We start from the raw sequence: 19,623 nt of genomic DNA, 5'->3' as shown, positions 1-19,623 counted from the left end.
AACTTTAATCAGTTAGACAACGGAACACACTGTAAGCTCTTTTATACGTTTTATGCACATATTCGTGTATAATATATATATATATGTACACGTTTAAAAAAAAAGCCACACTGTGATAACATCCTTAAGTTATTAGCTCAGTTCTCCATTAACGAGAAAGAGATCAGGAGGTATCACTCTCTTAAAAAACAAGTCTGTTGGCTTTTTTCTGCCCTAGTTTTCTTCATTAGATTCGTCTTCCTCCTCCATTGCCCCCAAAGCATCCTCAGTGGCGGCCTCCAGCTGTTCAAATTCTCCCGTCTCGGCATTCCACACACTCCTGATGGTCACCTTAAACTCTGCCATTGCGTAGCCAAAGAGTTTCTAAAATAAAGGGAAAGAAAATAAAAGCAGGACATCTCAACCGGCTTGTGCATGACAGTCCAAGGTACAGAGAAAATTTGGAAGCACTCTGAACTTCAGTGGAAGCCTTCCCTGGCTGTCACGAAAACTAACTTAAAGCTTCAGGATCAACAAACAAGGGAGACAGAGATCTGTAGCCGGGTGGAATTGAAGTCCAGGCACTTCCTTCTCATGAGGAAAGTCCAGAGTTGGAAGGAAAAGGACACGCTAGGCTCTTTAAACAATAGCCATCTTACCCACGTTAGCTAGGATTTTTAGTGCCATCTGCACTTGGAGAGGGCCAGTTTGGAAAAGTAGTTTTAAGGCAGTCCCTGAAGGAACAGAATGCGTTGGTAACTGAGTCTGGAGGAAACAGGAATGAAAACAGCCCACGTTGCGGTTCCCAAGTTTGCCACCTACTCAAGTATTGGGGCACAGCAGGCTTGTGTACTTGGGGGATCGAACAGGACAAAAGGAAACGCTCCTATAAAAGTGGGATTGTTTGCAGACAGTCACTCACCAGGATGCGAGCTTGTTCTGGAGTCAGGATGTCCCCCTCTTTGCAAACCTCGTAATCTGAGATTAGCGTTACCACGCCTACGGGGGGGGGGAGGAAAAAGAAAGAAAATGAAGGATGGGTGCCGAAGAAAGAACCTCGCAAACGTTTCTCCCCAGGCACGTTCCCAACCTTTTTTCAGGGCAGTTGGCAGTCCAAGCTGCCTCAGCTGAGGCTCCATAGAATGGGAAAATTGTTCCAGGGGCCCCATATCCAAGCTGACGGTGAAGGTCGCCTTGTTTCCAGCCCGGGCAAAGTCAGTCTCTCTGAACTGAGAAAACCAGCTGCAAAAGAAAAGGAAGATGTGGGCTTGAAATTCATGAGGACTAGCAGCTCCATTTTTGCATCAACAAGCCAAAGGTTTTAGCAAAACAGTGGGAAGTGTAGTGGAACCCAGGGGCATTGCTTGCACGTGGCCACTTGGGATCATCTACAATCCAAATCTTGACGGGTCTCCAGAGTCCAGAAGTAATCCATCAGACCAGTTGTTAGCATCTACCTTTCCTCCTGATCAGTTAACCTGCTTCTGCTAGAAGTTTTATTTTGCTTCTGAAAGCAGACAAGGAGTAACGCAGGATCAAACTGAAGTGCTGCTGTTATCTTGGGGCTAAGCAACGTTATGGGGAAGCCCACAGGCTGGTTGGGAGGGCAGGGGTCTGGATCCTTCTCAGGGGGCCTCCACTGAGCCATCACAGGCCCAAGCTTAATGGGTATTCCAGAATCTAAAAACCCCACAGCTTTTTCTTCCCTAGATGAAATCCTTAGGCGTTCTCTGCTGATTTTGGAAACGCTTACTTTATAACTTCATCCTTGGAACGATTAGTGAAAAGGAGGCCAACTTCTCCCCGCAGATGCTTGCTGACCTAAAAGGAGAGAGAAGGACCTGGCACTGGAGTGACCTTCCCCAGGGTGGGGGACTTCAGGATTCCGGGAGCTGAGGTCCGGAGGGTGCCCCAGCTGAGGAGGGCTTCCCTGGAGGAAGAGTCTGTGCTTGACGCGCGCAGCAGCCACAGGCAAATGAGACGGCTTTTAACGCCAGGCGCTTTACCTCATGCAAATTCTCTCTGTACTCATCGGATGGGCTCTGGCCCAGCGCCACAATCATCACTTTGTTCTTCCCAAAGAATATCCTGGAAGAAAAAAACAGATCTAGTGAATTTCAAAGGCTCAAGTATGAATTCTCTCAAGGGAGCCTCCTCTTCAATTTCTGCTTTTCCTATTTAAGTAAACAGAGCAAGTTACCTAAATATTTGATATAAGGAGCTCTTATAAGTTTCAGAGAACTTAACAGAATGTAAGTAGGGGCACGGTAACCCCTGGGGATTTCCTCATTTTTATAAGCAGTGCCTGCCACGGAGTATCGGAGACCCGCTCACCTGCTGTGCTTCCAAGCATTACGGATATCCTTCAGTTTGTTGTTTCTCGTGTTGGCGATGGAAAAAATGAAGAGACGCTTGTAGGTGTCCACGCATTTTCGCAGCTAAAGGCAAAAAGTGTTTGGGGGTTGGTTTTGCTTTGGGATTTTCCACCCCAATTTTCTATCTTGAGGAAGGTTCACAGGCCAAAACTTCAGGATTTCCCATAAAAGAGAAAACTTAGCTGACGCGTTAACAAAGGTGCGCCGCTATAGCAAATTACAATGACTTTAACTTAACCCTCTCCCATCTTGGTGATTCTTTGTGATACTACTCAAAACATCCTGCAAAATGACTACTTTTAGGAGACTTTTTTCCCAAATTATTGCCCAGCAGCAGCTGGTTACAACCTCGCTTACCTCTTCTATCAAGTTTTGCTTCACTTCCAAACCTTTCTTGGTAGTTCTTGTCAAGGAGACTGCAAGGAAGGAAGGAACAGGTTCAGCGTTCAACGGGAAGCCTTTAGAAATCCGCAGCCTGCAAATACGCCATCGTGGCTTCCTTTGGAAATCACCGGGGAGTGCCAAGTAGCACGCGTAAAGTAGGCGAAAGGGTACCTGAAGGAGAGCTTATTGTCCAAGGAAGCAGATTATTGCCCAAGGAACCCCTTTGCCATTCGCTACTTGAGTTTCAGCTCTAGGGTATGAACTGGCGACTTCTCGCTCAGCCCCAAAACGTCCTCTGACTCCTGAAAGGCCTTCATGTAAGATCTGGGGACTCGGGATGGGCTCCAGAGTGGGCGACAGGAGGGTGACCGATCCCCACCGCTCCCGCCCCCAGCACCGTTTGCAGGATGCTCCGTGCGACCCAGGGAGCCGCAGCCATCGATGGCCTCGGTCTTCGTCGACCCGGCCCGCGCTCGAGGCCGTATAAATGGGTGGCCGCGGCCACATCTGGTGGCAGGGAGTTCCATCTTTTTTAACGGTGGGGCCAGGAAAGACCGTGAAGGAAGCGGTGTGAGCAACGGATGCTCTGGAGGACTACAATGCCCAGCAGCCTCAACACGACCTGGCCACCCAAGCTGGGTGAGAGAATGACCGAGCCGGGCAGGAGAAAGGGGCCAGATGTTACTTTTCAGCCTAGCCTACCTCGCGGGGTTGTCGTGAGAAGAAATGGGGCAGTCCCTCAAAAGCACAGAGGGTCCCATGCTTCCCCGGGTCTTGGGGGGGGAGGGGAAAGAGGCACGGGCGGCGAGGCGGGGGCTCCCGGGGTCCCGCGGCTCCACTCACCCCGCTTGTCCCGCTTGGACTTGGGCATCGCGGCCGCCCACGTGCGCGCCTCCTCCGGCGGCGGCGGCTGGAGCCCCGCGGGCCGCCGGGAAAGATTGAGGCGTCCCGGCGGCGCCTGTCTTCCCAGTGGGGGGGGTGGAAAAAAGCCTCGCGGGAAAACGGGGCTGCTTCTAGCCTCTTCGGGGGATTTTAAAACGCTGTTTTCTTTCGGTCTGTTTTGTTTTTCCAATCAGGCAATATCCGCCGCCGCCTCTCGACTCCTCGGGGAGGCGCTTCGTCGCTGGCCTTGGGTCCTTCGCGCGGCGCCTGACGGGACGCCGGCGGCTCCTTCCCGTTCCGCCCCTGCCTCCTTCCGGTCGTCATGGCGGCGCCCGGCGGGCTCTTGCTGGCGCTGCCGCTGCTGCTCCTGCCGCTCTCTGCCCCGCCGGCGCGGGCCGTCTACGAGGACCAAGTGGGCAAGTTCGACTGGTGCGTGACCGAGCCAGATCCAGTGCAGCTCGCGGGGGAGCGCGGGGGCTCGCCTTGGGAGTCCAGGCGGCGGGCAGGGCAGGGCAGGGCAGGGCAGGGCAGGGCGTGCCAACGCGGTCTCCCTCCGTGCCTATTCCAGGAGGCAGCAGTACGTGGGGAAGCTCAAATTTGCCTTCCTGGAAGCCTCCCCCGCCTCCAAGAAGCTGATCGTGGCCACCGAGAAGAACGTGGCGGCCGCCCTGAGCCCCCGCACTGGAGAAATCCGTGAGTGTCGCGGCGCCCCGCCTTGCCTTGGCCCCGCAGAGCACGGAGCGGAAGGTCGTGGGGTTGCCGCTGCAGGGGGTCGGGCCCCCTCCGAAGGAAGAGCGCCCTCCCCTCGGTGCTTGCGCGGGGCGTTTTTAAAATATGTACCTGACCCTGATTTTTCTCTAGTGTGGCGACACGTGGACAAAGGAACTCCCGAAGGGGTGGTGGATGCCATGCTGCTCCATGGGCAAGGTGAGTACAGGAAGTCCTCGCTTAATGACCATTCGTTTAGTGACAGTTTGGACTTACAACGGTGCTGAGAAAACTGACTTACAACCGGTCCTCATGCTTACTACCGTTGCAGCGTCCCCAGGGTCGCATGATCACGATTTGGGCACTTGGCAACCAGTTCGCATTTATGTCCGTCGCCACCGTCACATGTTCGCCGTTTTTGACCTTCCCAGCTGGCTTCTGGCAAGCAGAATCAGTGGGGAACTTCATGATTCGCTTAACAACCACATAGTTTTATTTATTTATTTATTTTTATTTATTAAATTCATCACTGTCCATCTGTGGGCAGTTTACAATAAAACTAGAGTAAAATTCCAAACAGGTTAATAATACAATAAATAAAATACGGTTAGAAATAACAATGAAAGTATAAATAGCATAAAATCCAGATAGTTAAAAGTTTGCTCAACGCCCATGGTGATTCGCTTAATGACCATCGCAAAAAAAGTCGTAAAATTGGGTCAGATTTGCTTAGTGACCACTTCGCTTAGCAACCAAAATTCTGGTCCCAATTGTGGTCATTAAGCGAGGACTACCTGTAAGGGGATGGTATCCTGGTAGCGATTTCTCATTTGGTCACAGTGTTTCTACAGGTCAGTGGTAGCATTCTTCCCTGATTTTCTGGCTTACCCAACAAATTGAAAAACCTCTTTGAAAGTCCAGTTTAGCATCTGGAAAAACTTGAAGGGAAGGTTTGGCACGGCCCAGTCGTGGGTTGCGATGCACTGAGCTGTATTTTCTGCGCCATCTATAGATGCCATCACAGTTTCCAACGGGGGTCGTATCCTGCGGTCTTGGGAGACAAACATTGGTGGCCTGAATTGGGAGGTTTTGATGGACGCTGGCAGGTGAGCCTTTTAGGCCCGTGAAGGATTAACTTAAATAACAAGTAAAGAAATCAATGTTTCTTTTTAAAAAATTGTTCTTAAATTTAGCTTTCAGATGGCTAGTTTGGTGGGACTCCAAGATGCTGTGAAGTACGTGGCCATTTTGAAGAAGGGTTCCCTCCTGCTACATTATCTCTCCAACGGTTACCAGAAATGGATAGAACATTTACCAGAAAGGTGGGCTGATTCTGTGGCTCTTGGGAGAGGTTTTACTCTGAAAAACAGCTTGTATGTATTTAAGTGATATTCTGTTCCATTCAGCACATTCTTTGCACTTTTACTTAGTTTGTCTTAGTAACAGGCAGAAGATTACAGGTAGTTCTCGTTTAGCAACTGCCTCTTTTAGTGACCGCTCACAGTTACGACAGTGATGAAAAAGTAACTTTATGACTAATCCTCGCATTTATGACCTTCGCAGGTCTGTAAAGCAAAGCAAAGCTGAAGTAAAATTGTAAGCAGTTGTGGTTTCACTTAGTGACCACTTTGCTTAACAACCAAGTTGCCGGTCCCAATTGTGGTTGCTAAACGAGGAATACCTGTAATACTGGTTGGATACAAGTCACCTCGAGTATCTGTAGGACCATTTCTCATTCCATGTACTTGAAATGTGAAATCGTCCTTAAGGCTCGATTTACACTGGCTGGGAGATTTCGGGAGTTCAGCATCCCTGGGAGATAGTAGGGTAAGACAGGTTAAAAGAGACACCCTGGCTATGTTAACTCACGCTGGCTTTTCCTTATCAGCGAGATTGTCCAGTATCAGCTGGTGTATTCCCACGGAACAGGAGTGGTGCACGTTGTCGGAGTCGCTCCTCAAAGCCACCTCAGCGTCCTGACGTTCAGCGTTGAGGATGGTGAAATGACAAGGAAGGTAAAGGAAGTGTTTGGCTTTGAGTGGGATTTCCTTTGCAAGCTGACAGGGAGAAGGGAGGATCGTAATCTCGCGAACAGGTTTCTCTTTTGGCAAAATTACCACAGCACCAGTGGCGCCGTTAAGCTGGCAGTTAGCTTTCTCTCATTTTTAAAAAAGCGTGAAGCCATCCCGCTTTGGCTTTGCTAGCCCAGAGATTCATCTCAGCTGGCAGGGTGGGTTGGGGTAAGAAATAAGAGTATCTCCTGCCTTTCTGTAGATAAGAGTGGCAGCTCCCTGGTTGAGGGATCTAGCTGGGACTTGCGGCATCATAGGGGAAGCTACGCTTGTGTGTGTGAACCCAGCCACCCAGTCCCTTTACACCGCGTCTCTGGGCACCGAGGAAGAGATGAAGGAGATTCCGCTGCAGGTGAGGGGTCCAGAGACGGGCTGATCTCGTAAGCGGCCTGTCTGGTTTGGCGAGGCTGAGAGGTTCTTGTGAGGACCCTTCCCCAGATCTTTCCCTGTATTTTCTCTGCTACGGAGCAAGGAGCTGGGACCAGATCCCGGAACGGACCAATCAGACGATTTCAGTATCTGGGGAAGGGCGGGGGCGTTGTTCCTTTCAACTATGGCCGGCCAGCTCAGAATGCCGGACGGCCCGGACAAAAACGTCTGCGGCTTGCCCGGCTGATTGCCCTCTCCTTCTCCCTTCCCCACAGTCTCTTGGGCTGGAGTTTACTGACCTTTCCCAGCCCCACATCCTGCCCTCTCAGCCGAACCCCGCCAGAGCTTCCCGGGCCCAGTTCTTCCTGCGCCTGTCTCCAAGCCACTTTGCCCTGTTGCAGTATCGGAACGGCATGTTGAGCCTCCTTCGGAACTTCCCGCAGGTGAGGACAGGCTTTGGGTGAGATGGGAGGCCACGTAAATAGGATTAATAAACAAAAATAAATACATAGGTCCGGGATTTGGAGCGAAGGGCCAAGGGAGGCTGCAATCTCCTGCATTTGACCCTTCTTCCTTCCTTCTCAAGGAACCTTGCCAGGTTGTGTGGAAACGCACTGGGGGTGGGATTCTGTAAGTCTTTGCGCTTTACGCTAGAGTTTCTCAACCTTGGCAACTTTAAGATGTCTGGACTTCTGGGAGTCATTCGCAGATCTTAAAGCATGCTGGCTGGGGCATTCTGTCCACACATCTTAAACGTTGCCAAGGTTGAGAAACGCTGCTTTACACTACAAGACTCCCAAATTCAATTCCTCTTTTAGGCCCCCTGGGGTCTTCCTAATCCATGACTGAATGCCAGTGTGGTAATTCCTGAGCCCCCTTCCGTGCAAAGGCTGGGCTGGCAAGGCTAGCTCCCTCCCCATTAAAAAAAACCTAATTTTCACCACAATCCATGCAGAATAGAGAAAAGGAAAGCTTCACGCAAGCAATCTGTAGAAGTCCTTGAGGTCAGCAGGCCTAGCTGCATCCTAAGCGTGCATCTGTGTTTCTGTGAGGAAAGCTCCTCTATTTCCCAATTATGCTTTCCTGGGATGGTTGGTTAAGTCAGCTTGGCCTGGGTCTGATTCTTCAGACATCACAGTGGCTGTTACTGGATATTCCTCCTTCGCAGCCTGTGATCCATGCAGTCTGGCTCTCTGTAGCTTTCCGTGATTCTCTCCCTCTCTTTCTCCGCATTGTGTGTCCAGGCCAGCCTTGTGACCTTTGCAACTACTGGAGAGAAGACCGTGGCGGCCCTCCTCACCTGCAAGGGCGAAGGGGTAAATACCGATCTACATCGCTGCACAAAGTGGGCTGTCGGCCTCCTGTCTGAAATGCAACTGATTTTCTTGGGATTTTGAGGAATGCATTGGGTGAAAAATCTTTACCTTTTTTTATTTTGCTTTTTGACATGGATACGGCACCCAAGAACAGCCCTTTCTTCTGCTATGTTGGGAAAGCTATGAAAACCCGTCCCCACTACTCGTTTGTGCACCAAGCCAGGGAGGGCTGAGTTAAATCAATGCCTAGTGCTTTCAGGTGTTTAAAGTGTTCTTTAGGGGGTGTGGTTTTTACAACAGCCCTGTAAGGGAGGCCTCTCATGTCGCAGTAGGAATGCAAAGAGTCCATAACTTGCTCACGGCCGTTGGTGAATTTGGGGAGGTGACATTTGCCAAGGTGTAGCAGCATTCCACCAGCTCCAGTGTCTGGGTGTTTGCACCCTTGTGGACCATCTGAGGCTTTGGCAGCGTGAGCACTTCCTGTGTTTTGCGGACAGCAGAGTGCCCTCGTAGCCCCCGGCCCCCAACTTTTTAGCTAAGTCCCTAGCAGATAGAGGAAAAACAATTCCTGTCTCTTGGCAGTGTTGGGAGATTCTACGTTAAAAGTGCAGGAGGTAGAGTTTACAAGTCTCAGACAATGGTTTGGAATTAACCTACTGGGTTAAACTGTGGCCTGTCGCCTCCTCTGAGTCTGTAAACGGTTCTGAATCCCGCCTTGCCTGGGTGAGCCGTCAAGGAAGCCTGAGGCTGCCTGAAACGGGGGTATGTTTTTAGTCCGAAGCGTGCCGTGAAATATCTTTTGCTCCCCGGGGTGGTTTTCGTCTTGTAAGAGGCGAAGGCCGTTCTGTCCTGTTTACGCTGCCCCCTTGGAACGCCCTGCAGGAGGCCCTCTCTTGCCCCGGCCAGTCCTACACCATCAACTTGCACCTGGCTGAAACCGGACAGAGGCTGCTGGACACCGTCATCACCTTCACGCTGGAGAAGAGCAGCACCAGGCCTGAGCAGGTAGCTGCTCTTCCAGTGGCGGAGTTTCCTCCCAGGGGGTCTCACCCCGCAGCCATCATCCGACAAGGGCGTGCGGGAGGCTGCGGGACCTGACAGCCGCCGGTCGCACTTCTTAAATAAAACATCCCTGGCCTGGGATTGCGAGCAGAGAACGTCCTCGTCCGTTGCTCATCCGCTTGTCCCTTTGCAGCTGTACGTTCAGGTCTTTTTGAAGAAAGACGACTCGGTGGGCTACCGGGCCTTGGTGCAGACGGAGGACCACGTGCTTCTGTTCCTCCAACAGCCAGGTATCTCCCCACGCGCGGAGCTGGGCAACTCCCTCTGGGCTTTCCTCTCCTTCCACTCTGCCCGGGGAAATTCCAGCGGGGGCTGAAAGAAAACAGCTTTCTGCCCCCCTTGATGCATCTCGCTCTCGGCAGGAAAAATTTGGTGGAGCAGGGAAGAGTCTCTGGCCGAGGTGGTGAGCCTGGAGATGGTTGACCTGCCCTTGACGGGGGCCCAGGCAGAACTGGAGGGCGAATTTGGGAAGAAAGCCGGTAAGGAGCGACGGGGGGAGAGAATTGTTCTGCTCAGATGGTTGGTACAAATACTTAGAAAGCAGGCCTAGTGTTTGTCCCTGGGTGGAGCATTTTCCTCAGCGAGGTCAAAGGTCCAGGGATTGTGCCCCTGTTCGATCAGAAGGTAGAAGGACGTCTTAGGAGAAAAGAATGCACAACACAAACCTGTTTTGGCATTGTGGTGCTATTTCTCTGAGTGTTCAACTTTCCCCCCTCCCTCCAAAGAATAAATTGAATTGTTTCCCGCTTTTGTTTCCTTTTTGCTGCCTGGAAATCAGCAATTCAAGGTAACTCTGTCCTGCCTTGCTTGGGTGCCTTCTGTGTGTGAGAGGGAGACAACCTGGTACCCGTAGCCATTTCTGATTTTGGAACGATGTCCCCTGTGTTTAGTTGTGCCTGATATCTGCACACGGAAGCCTGGAAATAAATCTTCCAGCTCGCCTGTGCTGAGATTTCTTCTTTTTGGGGCGAGTTTCCAGGCCTTCCTGCAAAACACCTTGCAAAGCTAGCCTTACATTTTACAGGAAAGCCGTGCCTCCCTCCAGTTTTCCTCAGAGTCTGAGAAATCACAAAGCGGCCTGACAGTTCGGCCGTCACGGTCCCCTTTTTTGGGGCCGGCGGGAGGGAGACTTTTGCTCGGGGCCTCCCCCAACGGCTGTTCTCTATGGCGTCTCCTCTTCCTTTCCCCAGACGGCCTCCTCGGCATGTTCTTCAAGCGCCTGTCCTCGCAGCTCATCCTGCTCCAGGCCTGGACCGCCCACCTCTGGAAGATGTTCTACAACGCCCGCAAGCCCCGGAGCCAGGCGAAGAACGAGATCAACATTGACAACTTGGCCCGGGATGAGTTCAACCTGCAGAAGATGATCGTGATCGTCACTGCCTCGGGGAAGGTGAGGAAGAGGGCTTGTTTGCCACTGCATAGTTCGCCCTGGCCCGCCAGATATCTTGGGAGAAGAGCCCCACCGCAGGACGTGGGGCCACGACCTTCTGCTCGTCCTCAGAACCTGGTAGACTGCTCCTGGAGGTGGAGGTGCTGTTGCTCGCGTTGGTGGTGAGCGAGGAGTCTCGTTCTACCAGTCCAAAGGGACAGAACATTTGCTTTGCGCTTCAGCGCAAAGTCCGGTCGCCAGAAGAGAGAACCGGCGTTCAGTCCACCGGGCAGGACGGGCTGATCCAGCTTCGAGGTGGCTTCCTGGGGCCCAGCCGGCTGTCCTCTTCCCCCCCCCCCCGAGGCCAGGGAGAGGCTTCCAGTGTCCAGAGCACCTCCAGAGCTGTCTTGTCTCCAGCAGCTTAGTTTGGAGCTTGTCTTCTTTCCAGCTCTTCGGGATCGAGAGCAGCTCGGGGACGATCCTGTGGAAGCAGTTCCTGCAGGACGTGCGCCCCGGCTCTTCCTTCAAGCTGATGGTCCAGAGGACGACTGCGCATTTCCCTCACCCACCGCAGTGCACCCTGTTGGTCAAGGACAAGGTCGGTGCCGCCCCTCGCGAGCCGATCCCGTTTTCTCTCCGAGCGGGGAAGAGAAAAAGAGCGGAAACAAGAGGGGTGGGGGGAGAAAGGCGCCAGCGTCCTTTGCCCAGGGCGCTTTACTGGGTGCTTAACCCCTGCCCCGTGCTTCTCAGGAGTCGGGCCTCAGCAAGCTCTACGTCTTCAACCCCATCTTTGGGAGGTGGAGCCAAGTGGCCCCCCCGGTGCTGAATCGCCCCGTCCTTCAGTCTGTTCTGCTTCCCATCATGGACCAGGATTACGCCAAAGTGCTGCTGCTGATTGACGATGCCTCCAAGGTGCCTCTTCTTTGCCACAGCCTTGGGGGGTGGGGGGGTCGAACAGCCTTCCCCATTTGCTCCCCCTTCACTCCGTCTGGCAGGTCACCGTGTTCCCGGCCACAAGGAATGTTCTGCGCCAACTGGAGGAAATGGCCCCGTCCATCTCGTTCTATCTGGCGGACGCCAAGCGGGGGAAGTTGGTGGGGCGCAGGTTGAGAAAGGTAGGGCTCTCTGATTCCTGGGGGGCGTGTAAATGAAGGGGTGGGGCAGTAAGATTTTTTAGATGAAGGGGGAGTCTCTTGGCTGACCTGGTCCTTTGTTCTGGCTGGGCTTTCAAGCTCCAGGACCCTTTCCTGCTTTTCATTTGCGGGGCGGGGGCCGCCCAGCATCCCGAAGATGCAGAGGCTGAGGTGCTGGGCCTCAGGGCCAGACTTCCTTGGTGAGGTCTCTTTCAGCACGAGCATTTGGGACAGTTAGAGGAGGGAGCGCAGATAGGGAGAGTTACGAGGAGTCAGCAGCCTTCGACCCCCGGGATATTGCCCCACTCCAGGATCTGACAACTGAAGAGACGTGGGACATCACCATCTCTCCAGAGCTGCAGCGCATTGTGACCGTGAAAGGGAAGCGAGCCAACGAGCATGTCCACTCTCAAGGCCGTGTGATGGGCGACCGCAGTGTCCTTTACAAGGTGCTCAGTTGGGGGGGGGCAGAAAGCATCGAAGACGGTGCAGCTTGTGCTGGATCCGGTTTATTTCCTACGGTTGAGTGAATCTCGGCTGTTTAGTGTTTGTTGCCTTTTCCATCAACTGATAACAGCACGCAGGATCGGCACAATTGGGGCAGCGAAGAGCAAATAAATAAATCTTTTCTTGTAAGTGGGGGGGCGGTCACCAAAGAAGAGCGTGAGACTGAAGCCTTCCGTCCGTCCGTCCTTCCCCCACTCTGTTCGCAATGACACTGAGCTGTTTGGATAAGGGAGCCTGATGGGCTCTGCATTCCCTTGTTGCAGTCGCTGAACCCCAACTTGCTGGCTGTGGTGACCGAAAGCACAGACGCCCACCCGGAGCGCTCGTTCATCGGAATCTACCTGATTGACGGCGTCACTGGCCGGATCATCCACTCTTCGGTGCAGAAGAAGGCCGAGGGGCCGGTGCACATCGTCCATTCAGAGAACTGGGTGGTGGTAAGGATTTGTGTTCCCCCCCACCCTGACAAAAACCCCTGCAGGAGTTTGGAAACCGCTGGGCCTTCACTAAAATGTCACAAAATGGGGAGAGCTGCCTGTGAGTTGAGGGGACCCATCACAGCCCTGGTGTTGACTTGAGACTGCGCCAGCCCTTTGAAGTAGGCCAGGAGACCACAAGGACTACAGGGAAGTGGCTTTAGGGTTATAGGGCAGTGTTTCCCAACCATGGCAACTTTAAGATGGGTGGGCCTCAACTCCCAGGATGCCCCAGCCAGCCATGGGGACAATAACAGAGTCTTGAAAGCCTGCTGGTTTCCCTTATACCTAACAGAATTAAGGCATGGTTATTCTGAGTGTCCTTTCCCAGGACGCAGCCATTGTTTACTTTCTCGGGCATCTCCGCACCCCTCCACCTGCCGAGCGTTTGCGGGTGCCTCTTTGCACAGACAGAGGGAACAGCCCCTATGCCTGCCTTAAGCACCTCCCTCTTTCCTTGCAACTTTGGTGACTGTGCCTCCTCCCACCCCGACCGCCCCTTCACCGTACATTCGCCACCCCCCTCCGCAGTACCAGTATTGGAACGCCAAAGCCCGCCGGAACGAATTCACGGTGCTGGAGCTGTACGAAGGGACCACGCAGTACAACGTGACCGCCTTCAGCTCCCTGGACCGGCCGCACTCGCCTCAAGTGCTGCAGCAGTCATATATTTTCCCCTCGGCCATCAGCACCGTGGAGGCCACCATCACTGAACGGGGCATCACCAGCCGCCACCTGCTGAGTTAAGGAGCGGGTCTGGGAGGGGGAGGCCGGGCCGTCTGTCCGTCCTTCTGCCCGTCCTGGGAATTTGGCCGGGGAGTTTGGCTGGTTCACAGGGGAGGGGCCTCTTTGGCAGGGTGGGGGGAGACCGGTCAGCCGCAGAGCAGACCGGCCCCTCTCGAGCAGGAACCAGTTCTCCAGCGCGTCAGGGGCCGTATTTAGGCGTTCTCCACGTGCCTGGGAAGGAAAGCGGTTTCGTTTCAGGGTAAGGAAGAGGGGCCTGTGGGTGATCTGTATTCGTTTCTGCTTCCAAGTTTAGTCAGAACTAGTCTTCAAAGACTGAAACCAGGAAGTGAAAAGGAGATGGAGAATTAAAACACCCGTTCAAGCAGTACTGTCTGAAAATACAAAAAGTATCATGTATTTTTCCTTTCAACTTTTTGAGTCTCATCCTTTTTCTTTTCCTCTCTGTCCTGTCACTAAACGTGGCCGGGGAGCCCCAGCTTGTAGGAGGCTGGATTTAGGGTGCTCTGATCAGTTGCTGCTGCTCCCAGTAGCCGTGTTCCTCCTCCTAGTCCGCTTGATTCTGGCGGAGAGCTTCCGAGCTTTTGCAGCATGCCTGCCTTCTGCAGACCAGGGTCTTTCCGCGATGCAGACGCTTCAACTGGGAAGATTAGATTGTGCAGGGGTGCGTGATGCCAAACTTGGAGTGGGTACCATGCGTTAGGCTTGTGACTTTCCTGAACTGCCGCACGCCGTCCCTTATCGTTGGCAGACTCATGCCTCCACCTGCTCCTCACGTGGGATCTTTCCCCTCACCCTCTTTCCATTGTTCTCTTGCGGGCACAGTTGGTCTTCCCTCGGGGGCCATCCTTTCACTCCCCAAGGCTTTGCTGGATCCACGGCGGCCGGAAGTCCCAACAGAGCAAACGAGGTGAGGAAACTGGCAGCAGGTGATCCATCCACCCCAGGCTTGGGACTGGCAGGGTATTTGGGACTTTGCAGATACCAGAGGCGGACATTGAATGCTCTTGGGTTTCTCAGATGTCAGCCAGATCTTCCAGGCTGTCTTTAGCTTGCCCCCTGTCCACCTAAGGCTGCCAACAGCTCAGAAGAAGGTTGAGGTGTGTTGAATTCAGCTAAGAGACAGGGTTGGGGACAGGAGTTTGGTTGGCTTGGATTAACATTCCTGGCCAGTCCTTTCTGGAGTCACTGCTCAGGATGTTTGTCAGAAAAATTACAAATTGCAGAGAGCCATAGAAAGAAGCCAAAGGAGAATAAGCTAGAATAGAACATAAAGGGCAAGTACTAAAAGTCTGAGGTGGAACTAAAATGTTTTCCTGCTCATTTCAGGGAAGAAAACCTGATCCCTTATTCCCCAGATGTGCAAATCCACGCCGAGAGGTTCATCAACTACAATCAAACCATCTCCCGCATGAGGGGCATCTATACAGCCCCATCGGGCCTTGAGTCAACCTGTCTGGTAAGCCTCTGGGCCAGAGAGCTTTGCCTTCAGACCCTCCCCGAGGGATCTCAAGAGGGGTGTGGCTGGATTAATGGGACACATCCTGCTCCCAATGCTTTCCTACCCCCAGACAGTTGCTTGCAAGACTCCACCATCTGCAGCCCCCTTTTTCCTTCTGCCCTTCAGGTTGTGGCATATGGGCTAGACATCTACCAGACCCGGGTCTATCCATCCAAACAGTTTGATGTCCTGAAAGACGACTATGATTACGTCTTGATCAGCAGTGTGCTGTTCGGGCTGGTCTTCGCCACCATGATCACCAAGAGGCTGGCTCAGGTGAAGTTGCTCAACCGCGCCTGGCGGTAACAGGAGAGACCCCCCCAGGCCAGCCCTTGAGGACAGACTGCTGAGCCCACACAAGGAGATCCCAGTGGGTTGCAGCATCGCTTGAAAGGAGTCCTGCCACTTTCCCCTTGGTGAAGAGGGAACTGTGGGGTTGTGCTGCCTATTGCCAAAGCTCGTCTTGATTCGCTATGGAAAATGAGAAAGTCCAGGAAGGGGAATGTTCTGTGAAACAAGCCGCTTTGAAAACGTTTTCCTGTCCCTCAATGCCTGCACTGCAAAACTGCTTTGCCGTTAAACTTCCTTTCTTTCCCCTGAAACTGCTATAAAATACACCCTCTGTATTTTCAGCCTGCTTTTTCCCTGAAATTTGAGCTGGGCCACCATTTCTCTATAGCCTGCTTCTGTCGTCTCCCCCTCTCTGATTTTCAGTGGAAGGAAATGGCTAGTGGGGAAACAGCCTTTGGAACTGTATGAAAAGCAGCTTGGAAATGCAGAAGGTGAATGTGGAAAAAATGGACACGAGCTGGGCAGAGTGAGCCCGTTTGCTCTTTAGGGTCCCAAGCAAGGGCTTTATGGAAATGCAGTTTGTCTTTTCCCTGCACTGAATTTTTTTAACCTCTTTTTCTTAACTGGCCCCCTCGTTCTTAGATTTTTTTTTCCTTTGTCTTTTAATTCCTAATTTATATTGAATTTTTTTAGGAAGTCCAGATTTGGGTTTTGGGAGTACTTGAAGCTTGTTGGAAAAAGTAGTTGTATGTTCTTGAAGAAACATTTTCTGTAATGCTCTTCCCTTTCTTCTTATGGCACATGGGGGTGTTGCTGGCTTGCTAAGAGCCAACCAGTCCGTCGGTAATTATTTATATTTATTCTGAAGGGAGACTCGGAGGGGGGGTGCATCGCAGTAGGCAGATTCATTATGGGCAGAGTCTGAATCTGGAGTTTGCAGGGTTAGGAATCTGTATTATCTGTCGGAAAAACGTGAAGTCAGACCTTCTCCCTGTATCCAGATCAAGCACAGCAGAAATAAAATAAAAATGGATTTGTTCAGTTGGCTCCACGGATGTGTGTTTAACTGACCGGCTTTGCAGCTTCGCTGGAAATACAGCCTTGCAACCCTCGCCCGCTTTGCCCTCCTCTGAATTTTAGATTGCAAGCTCTTTGGGGCAGAGACTTACTTGCATTTTAAGCCACAATGTGCTAATTACTCCACAAAATATTAACACATTGATTGATTGATTGATTGGCAGCACATCATACACATTACAAATATATTATATTAAAAATTGGGAATATAAAAAGGTATAGAGAAAATATGCATTGGCCATAGGGCGATTGTAACTAAAAACAAACATCAGGATTACAAATACAGCCTTTTGCAGCATCCGTTGCCATCAGGAAATCAGCAGAGTTCCCGTCGTAGGCTCTGGTCTTACATTCTTGTACTATGTGCTAAACGGTTTGCCTGTCAGCCCCCCAGTCACACCTTGGAGATGGCATCTCACCCCATTTATGCAGGGAATTTGCACACCCGCCATGATTAGTGTGCATTCTCTTGATAGCTGACCATATTCTGCAGGGCCGATCAAAAGCAGGAGGCTTTGCTGGAATACAGGTAGCCTATGGCAATGCCGGGGGCAGGCTTTTTGCCAAGGTTGCTCCAGGAATTGAGGAGATAAAAACTTTTCATAGCCAGTTCCCTGGCAGTGGCCATAGGTGGATGCCTAGATGGCAATCTGTTTGTTCCTAATTCTACTACATCGCCATGTATGGGGAGCTCAGAGTTACCGGCTATCCTTCTATATTCTCGGAGAAGAGCATTCTTCTGGAGGAGGGATGTGGCTCAAGATGGGCAGCCATGATGGTTCCACTAACAATCCGCATCGTACTGTTGAGTTGTATGTCCACCTTCTTTGCGTGCGCACTACCGAGCCACGCCAGAGTGCGATATTCCACCGTTGAATAGTGCGCAGCGTGTCAGTGGAAGGACCCCATGGAGTACCGCATAGCCTATGAAGAATGTTGATTCTCATTCTCAGTTTAGCTGCGGTATTTTCTAAGTGCTGCTTACAAGTGAGCGTCCTGTCTAGGGTTACCCCAAGATACTTTGGGTGCGCATTATGTTGAGTGCCTTGAAACCGAACATTCGGTTTTCTATTTGCCAACCTGTTGCGTGGGTGGAGGCCCGCTATTTCTGTCTTTGCAGGGCTTGGTTGCAGTCTCCCTTTGTGGAAGCAGGTTCCCAGGGCAGCTAAGTCGGATGTTAGGGTGGCTTCCGTTGTCTCAAAGGCTTGATGCCTTATGCCTATCGCCCAGTCATCCGCATGTCCAAACTTTCTGGAGATGGTACCAGGCACATCAGAAGTATACAGATTAAATGGAAGAGGGGCTAGAACAGAGCCTTGTGGTAAGCCATCATTGAGGACTTTTCAAGTGCTCACACTGTGTCCACTCATCACCTGGAAGGTCCTGGTTGCAATCATATTACTAATAGGTTGGGTAGTTTTCTTACACACTGTAACTTGTACAAGTTGGTAGATCAGTCCGTGTCTCCAAACCGTGTCATACGCTGCAGACAGGTCTAGAAGTACAAATGGACAAAGGACTGCGTAGGCCCAAGATGGAGAGACATTTTGGGAACAAGAAGTCATCGCCTGTAATAGCCGAGAGAGCACAACTCACCCGGAGCCAGGAATTACGCCAGTGAGAACCGGCTGGCTGAGAGCAGGAAGTGAACCATCGAAGTGTGGTCAATATTAGCCTGTCAGGAAATCTCGGGTCAAGTGAGATGTTAGAAAAGGTGCCACCAAGCATCTGGTTGAAGGCTGCGGATTTAGCACCAGTCTAGAAATTAGATCAGCAAACACTGGCAAAATTAGGTTTTTAGATGCACTTCTCTGATTCTGTCTTCTCAAGGGGAAACACTTTTTTCCATGAAGAATACATGCCAGTGTGACACAGTTCCATGTGAATTTATCCTGTATAGGGATAATCCAAGTGAGATGTAAGTCTGCAACTAAGCGATTGGGCTGTGGATCAGAAGATCTATAAACGGCCTCCCCATGAACTCAACAGATGTCTCAGACAAGCCGTGACCTCTTAGCACATTTACGAATGGAACAACGCAGATTTTGTGTTTTGCGGGGTGGGGGGGATGAAAGCCAGGAATCTTGTCTAAAAGATCCCTTGGGGAGGTGGTTGAGAAGGAACCAAGTTGTTAAGGGAAGAAAGGAAAAACTGTCCCGTGAGCCAGACAGAGGAGGCTGGGCTGAGCACAGGGAAGCCCCCCTTCCATGTCCCATCAGCAGCAACCAGCTGGTAAACTGACAAGGGAGAGCAGCTGCCCGTCTTGCGGATCAGCAGAGCGAGAACTTTGGGGGATGAAAGGGGTCCCAAAGCTTGCCCACCCTTTGAGTCGGACAAAGAGGCATGTCGGGCGTGTGTGTTTTGGGGTGTCTGCAGAGACGTGGGAGGAAGGGTCCCCTGCTTTCCCTTCGCCTCTGCTGTTCTGTGATTTGACCTTCCTTGGCTGGGCCGTTGAGGGTCCTCTTCATCTGGTTGGCTGGTTTCTGTACTGGTTCAGTGGGACGTGGCTTTCTTTGCCCTCCAGCAATCCTTTGGCCTTCTGCATGCGTTGTGCTCTCTCCGTGGCAGCCGTGGTTCAGCCTTTGTCTGCTGGGAGGAGGAGGATGCTTTGGCCCTTCTTTGGGTTTCTGGGCATGGCTCTGTCGTAAAAATAGTAAAAATAAAATATAAATGGGGCACAACCCCCCCGCCCAGCACTGGTGATGTTCCCTAGCCGGGCAATGAAACTCCCGCAAGCCAACCGCCAAGCCAGAGAGCCCCGAGGACTCCAGGTTCAGCCCTGAGCTACGGAGATTCCCTTCGATTGGATCCCAGTCTGGAACTCAAGAAAGCAAGATCCTTTGACTTGTCATCGTTTTGGAAAACATTATTTACCCAGAAGACTGTTTCTACTGTGCCATTTTACTGTTTTATTATATTTTAATTAATGTTTTATTCCTATTTTATGCAACCTGCCCAGAGTCACTCTCGGAGTGAGATGGGTAGGGAATAAATTTCACAAATAAATACAGAAATACAGAAATAAAAATGTAGTATCTTCCACAATGTTTCCTATGTGGCAAGTTGGTGGTGGTCTTTCACTTATTTCAACAAGTTACACTTTGTTTTAATTTGAATTCTGGGTCTAAAGCCAGCAGTGGATAAAATTTTCCCAGCACTGCCCTGGTGCAGAGACGTCGGCTCTCGTTTCTGCTGCTGCTTCATGTTACTGGCATCAAGCTCAGCATTTAAAGAATCTGGACGCGTACAGCATCAGCAACCATTTTCTGCTGTGGTTTCCAGAATTTCTTGCATCGCTTTTGTCAGCGGGAAAACCTCCCAGAAGAATTCCAATTCACAAGGTTTGATGATACAGAGAAAAGAGTTTATTTGTAATGC

The 19,623-nt window shown here is 51.6% G+C and overlaps 2 protein-coding genes across 3 annotated transcripts; one reads left to right on the top strand and one right to left on the bottom strand.

Annotated features, from left to right (window-relative positions):
* Window positions 1-36: 36 nt before the first annotated feature.
* MRTO4 (MRT4 homolog, ribosome maturation factor) lies at window positions 37-3,686 on the bottom strand. Its single transcript, XM_063317751.1, has 8 exons — window positions 3,582-3,686; window positions 2,712-2,770; window positions 2,314-2,417; window positions 1,986-2,067; window positions 1,733-1,800; window positions 1,070-1,221; window positions 902-978; window positions 37-363 (listed from the first exon to the last, which is right to left on the bottom strand). Exons 1-8 carry the CDS (start codon window positions 3,607-3,609, stop codon window positions 214-216), a joined length of 720 nt encoding a protein of 239 aa, XP_063173821.1. The 5' UTR covers window positions 3,610-3,686; the 3' UTR covers window positions 37-213.
* Window positions 3,687-3,936: 250 nt separating this feature from the next.
* LOC134507190 (ER membrane protein complex subunit 1-like) lies at window positions 3,937-16,209 on the top strand. 2 transcript variants are annotated; one of them, XM_063317683.1, is made up of 22 exons: window positions 3,937-4,049; window positions 4,189-4,313; window positions 4,482-4,547; window positions 5,341-5,434; window positions 5,522-5,650; window positions 6,217-6,343; window positions 6,603-6,752; window positions 7,045-7,212; window positions 8,014-8,085; window positions 8,968-9,090; window positions 9,281-9,377; window positions 9,510-9,626; window positions 10,338-10,537; window positions 10,965-11,114; window positions 11,267-11,428; window positions 11,512-11,631; window positions 11,961-12,098; window positions 12,420-12,593; window positions 13,164-13,374; window positions 14,202-14,286; window positions 14,706-14,835; window positions 15,004-16,209. In XM_063317683.1, exons 1-22 carry the CDS (start codon window positions 3,943-3,945, stop codon window positions 15,181-15,183), a joined length of 2,925 nt encoding a protein of 974 aa, XP_063173753.1. In that variant the 5' UTR covers window positions 3,937-3,942; the 3' UTR covers window positions 15,184-16,209. The 2 variants fall into 2 exon arrangements, with proteins under 2 accessions (XP_063173753.1, XP_063173754.1); XM_063317684.1 differs by lacking the exon at window positions 6,603-6,752.
* The last annotated feature ends 3,414 nt before the right edge of the window (window positions 16,210-19,623 follow it).

Source organism: Candoia aspera, chromosome 18, assembly GCF_035149785.1.
Source record: "Candoia aspera isolate rCanAsp1 chromosome 18, rCanAsp1.hap2, whole genome shotgun sequence".
Lineage (NCBI taxonomy): Eukaryota > Metazoa > Chordata > Lepidosauria > Squamata > Boidae > Candoia > Candoia aspera.
The sequence above is the reverse complement of the archived record's forward strand: the minus strand, read 5'-3'. Positions and strand labels throughout refer to the sequence as shown.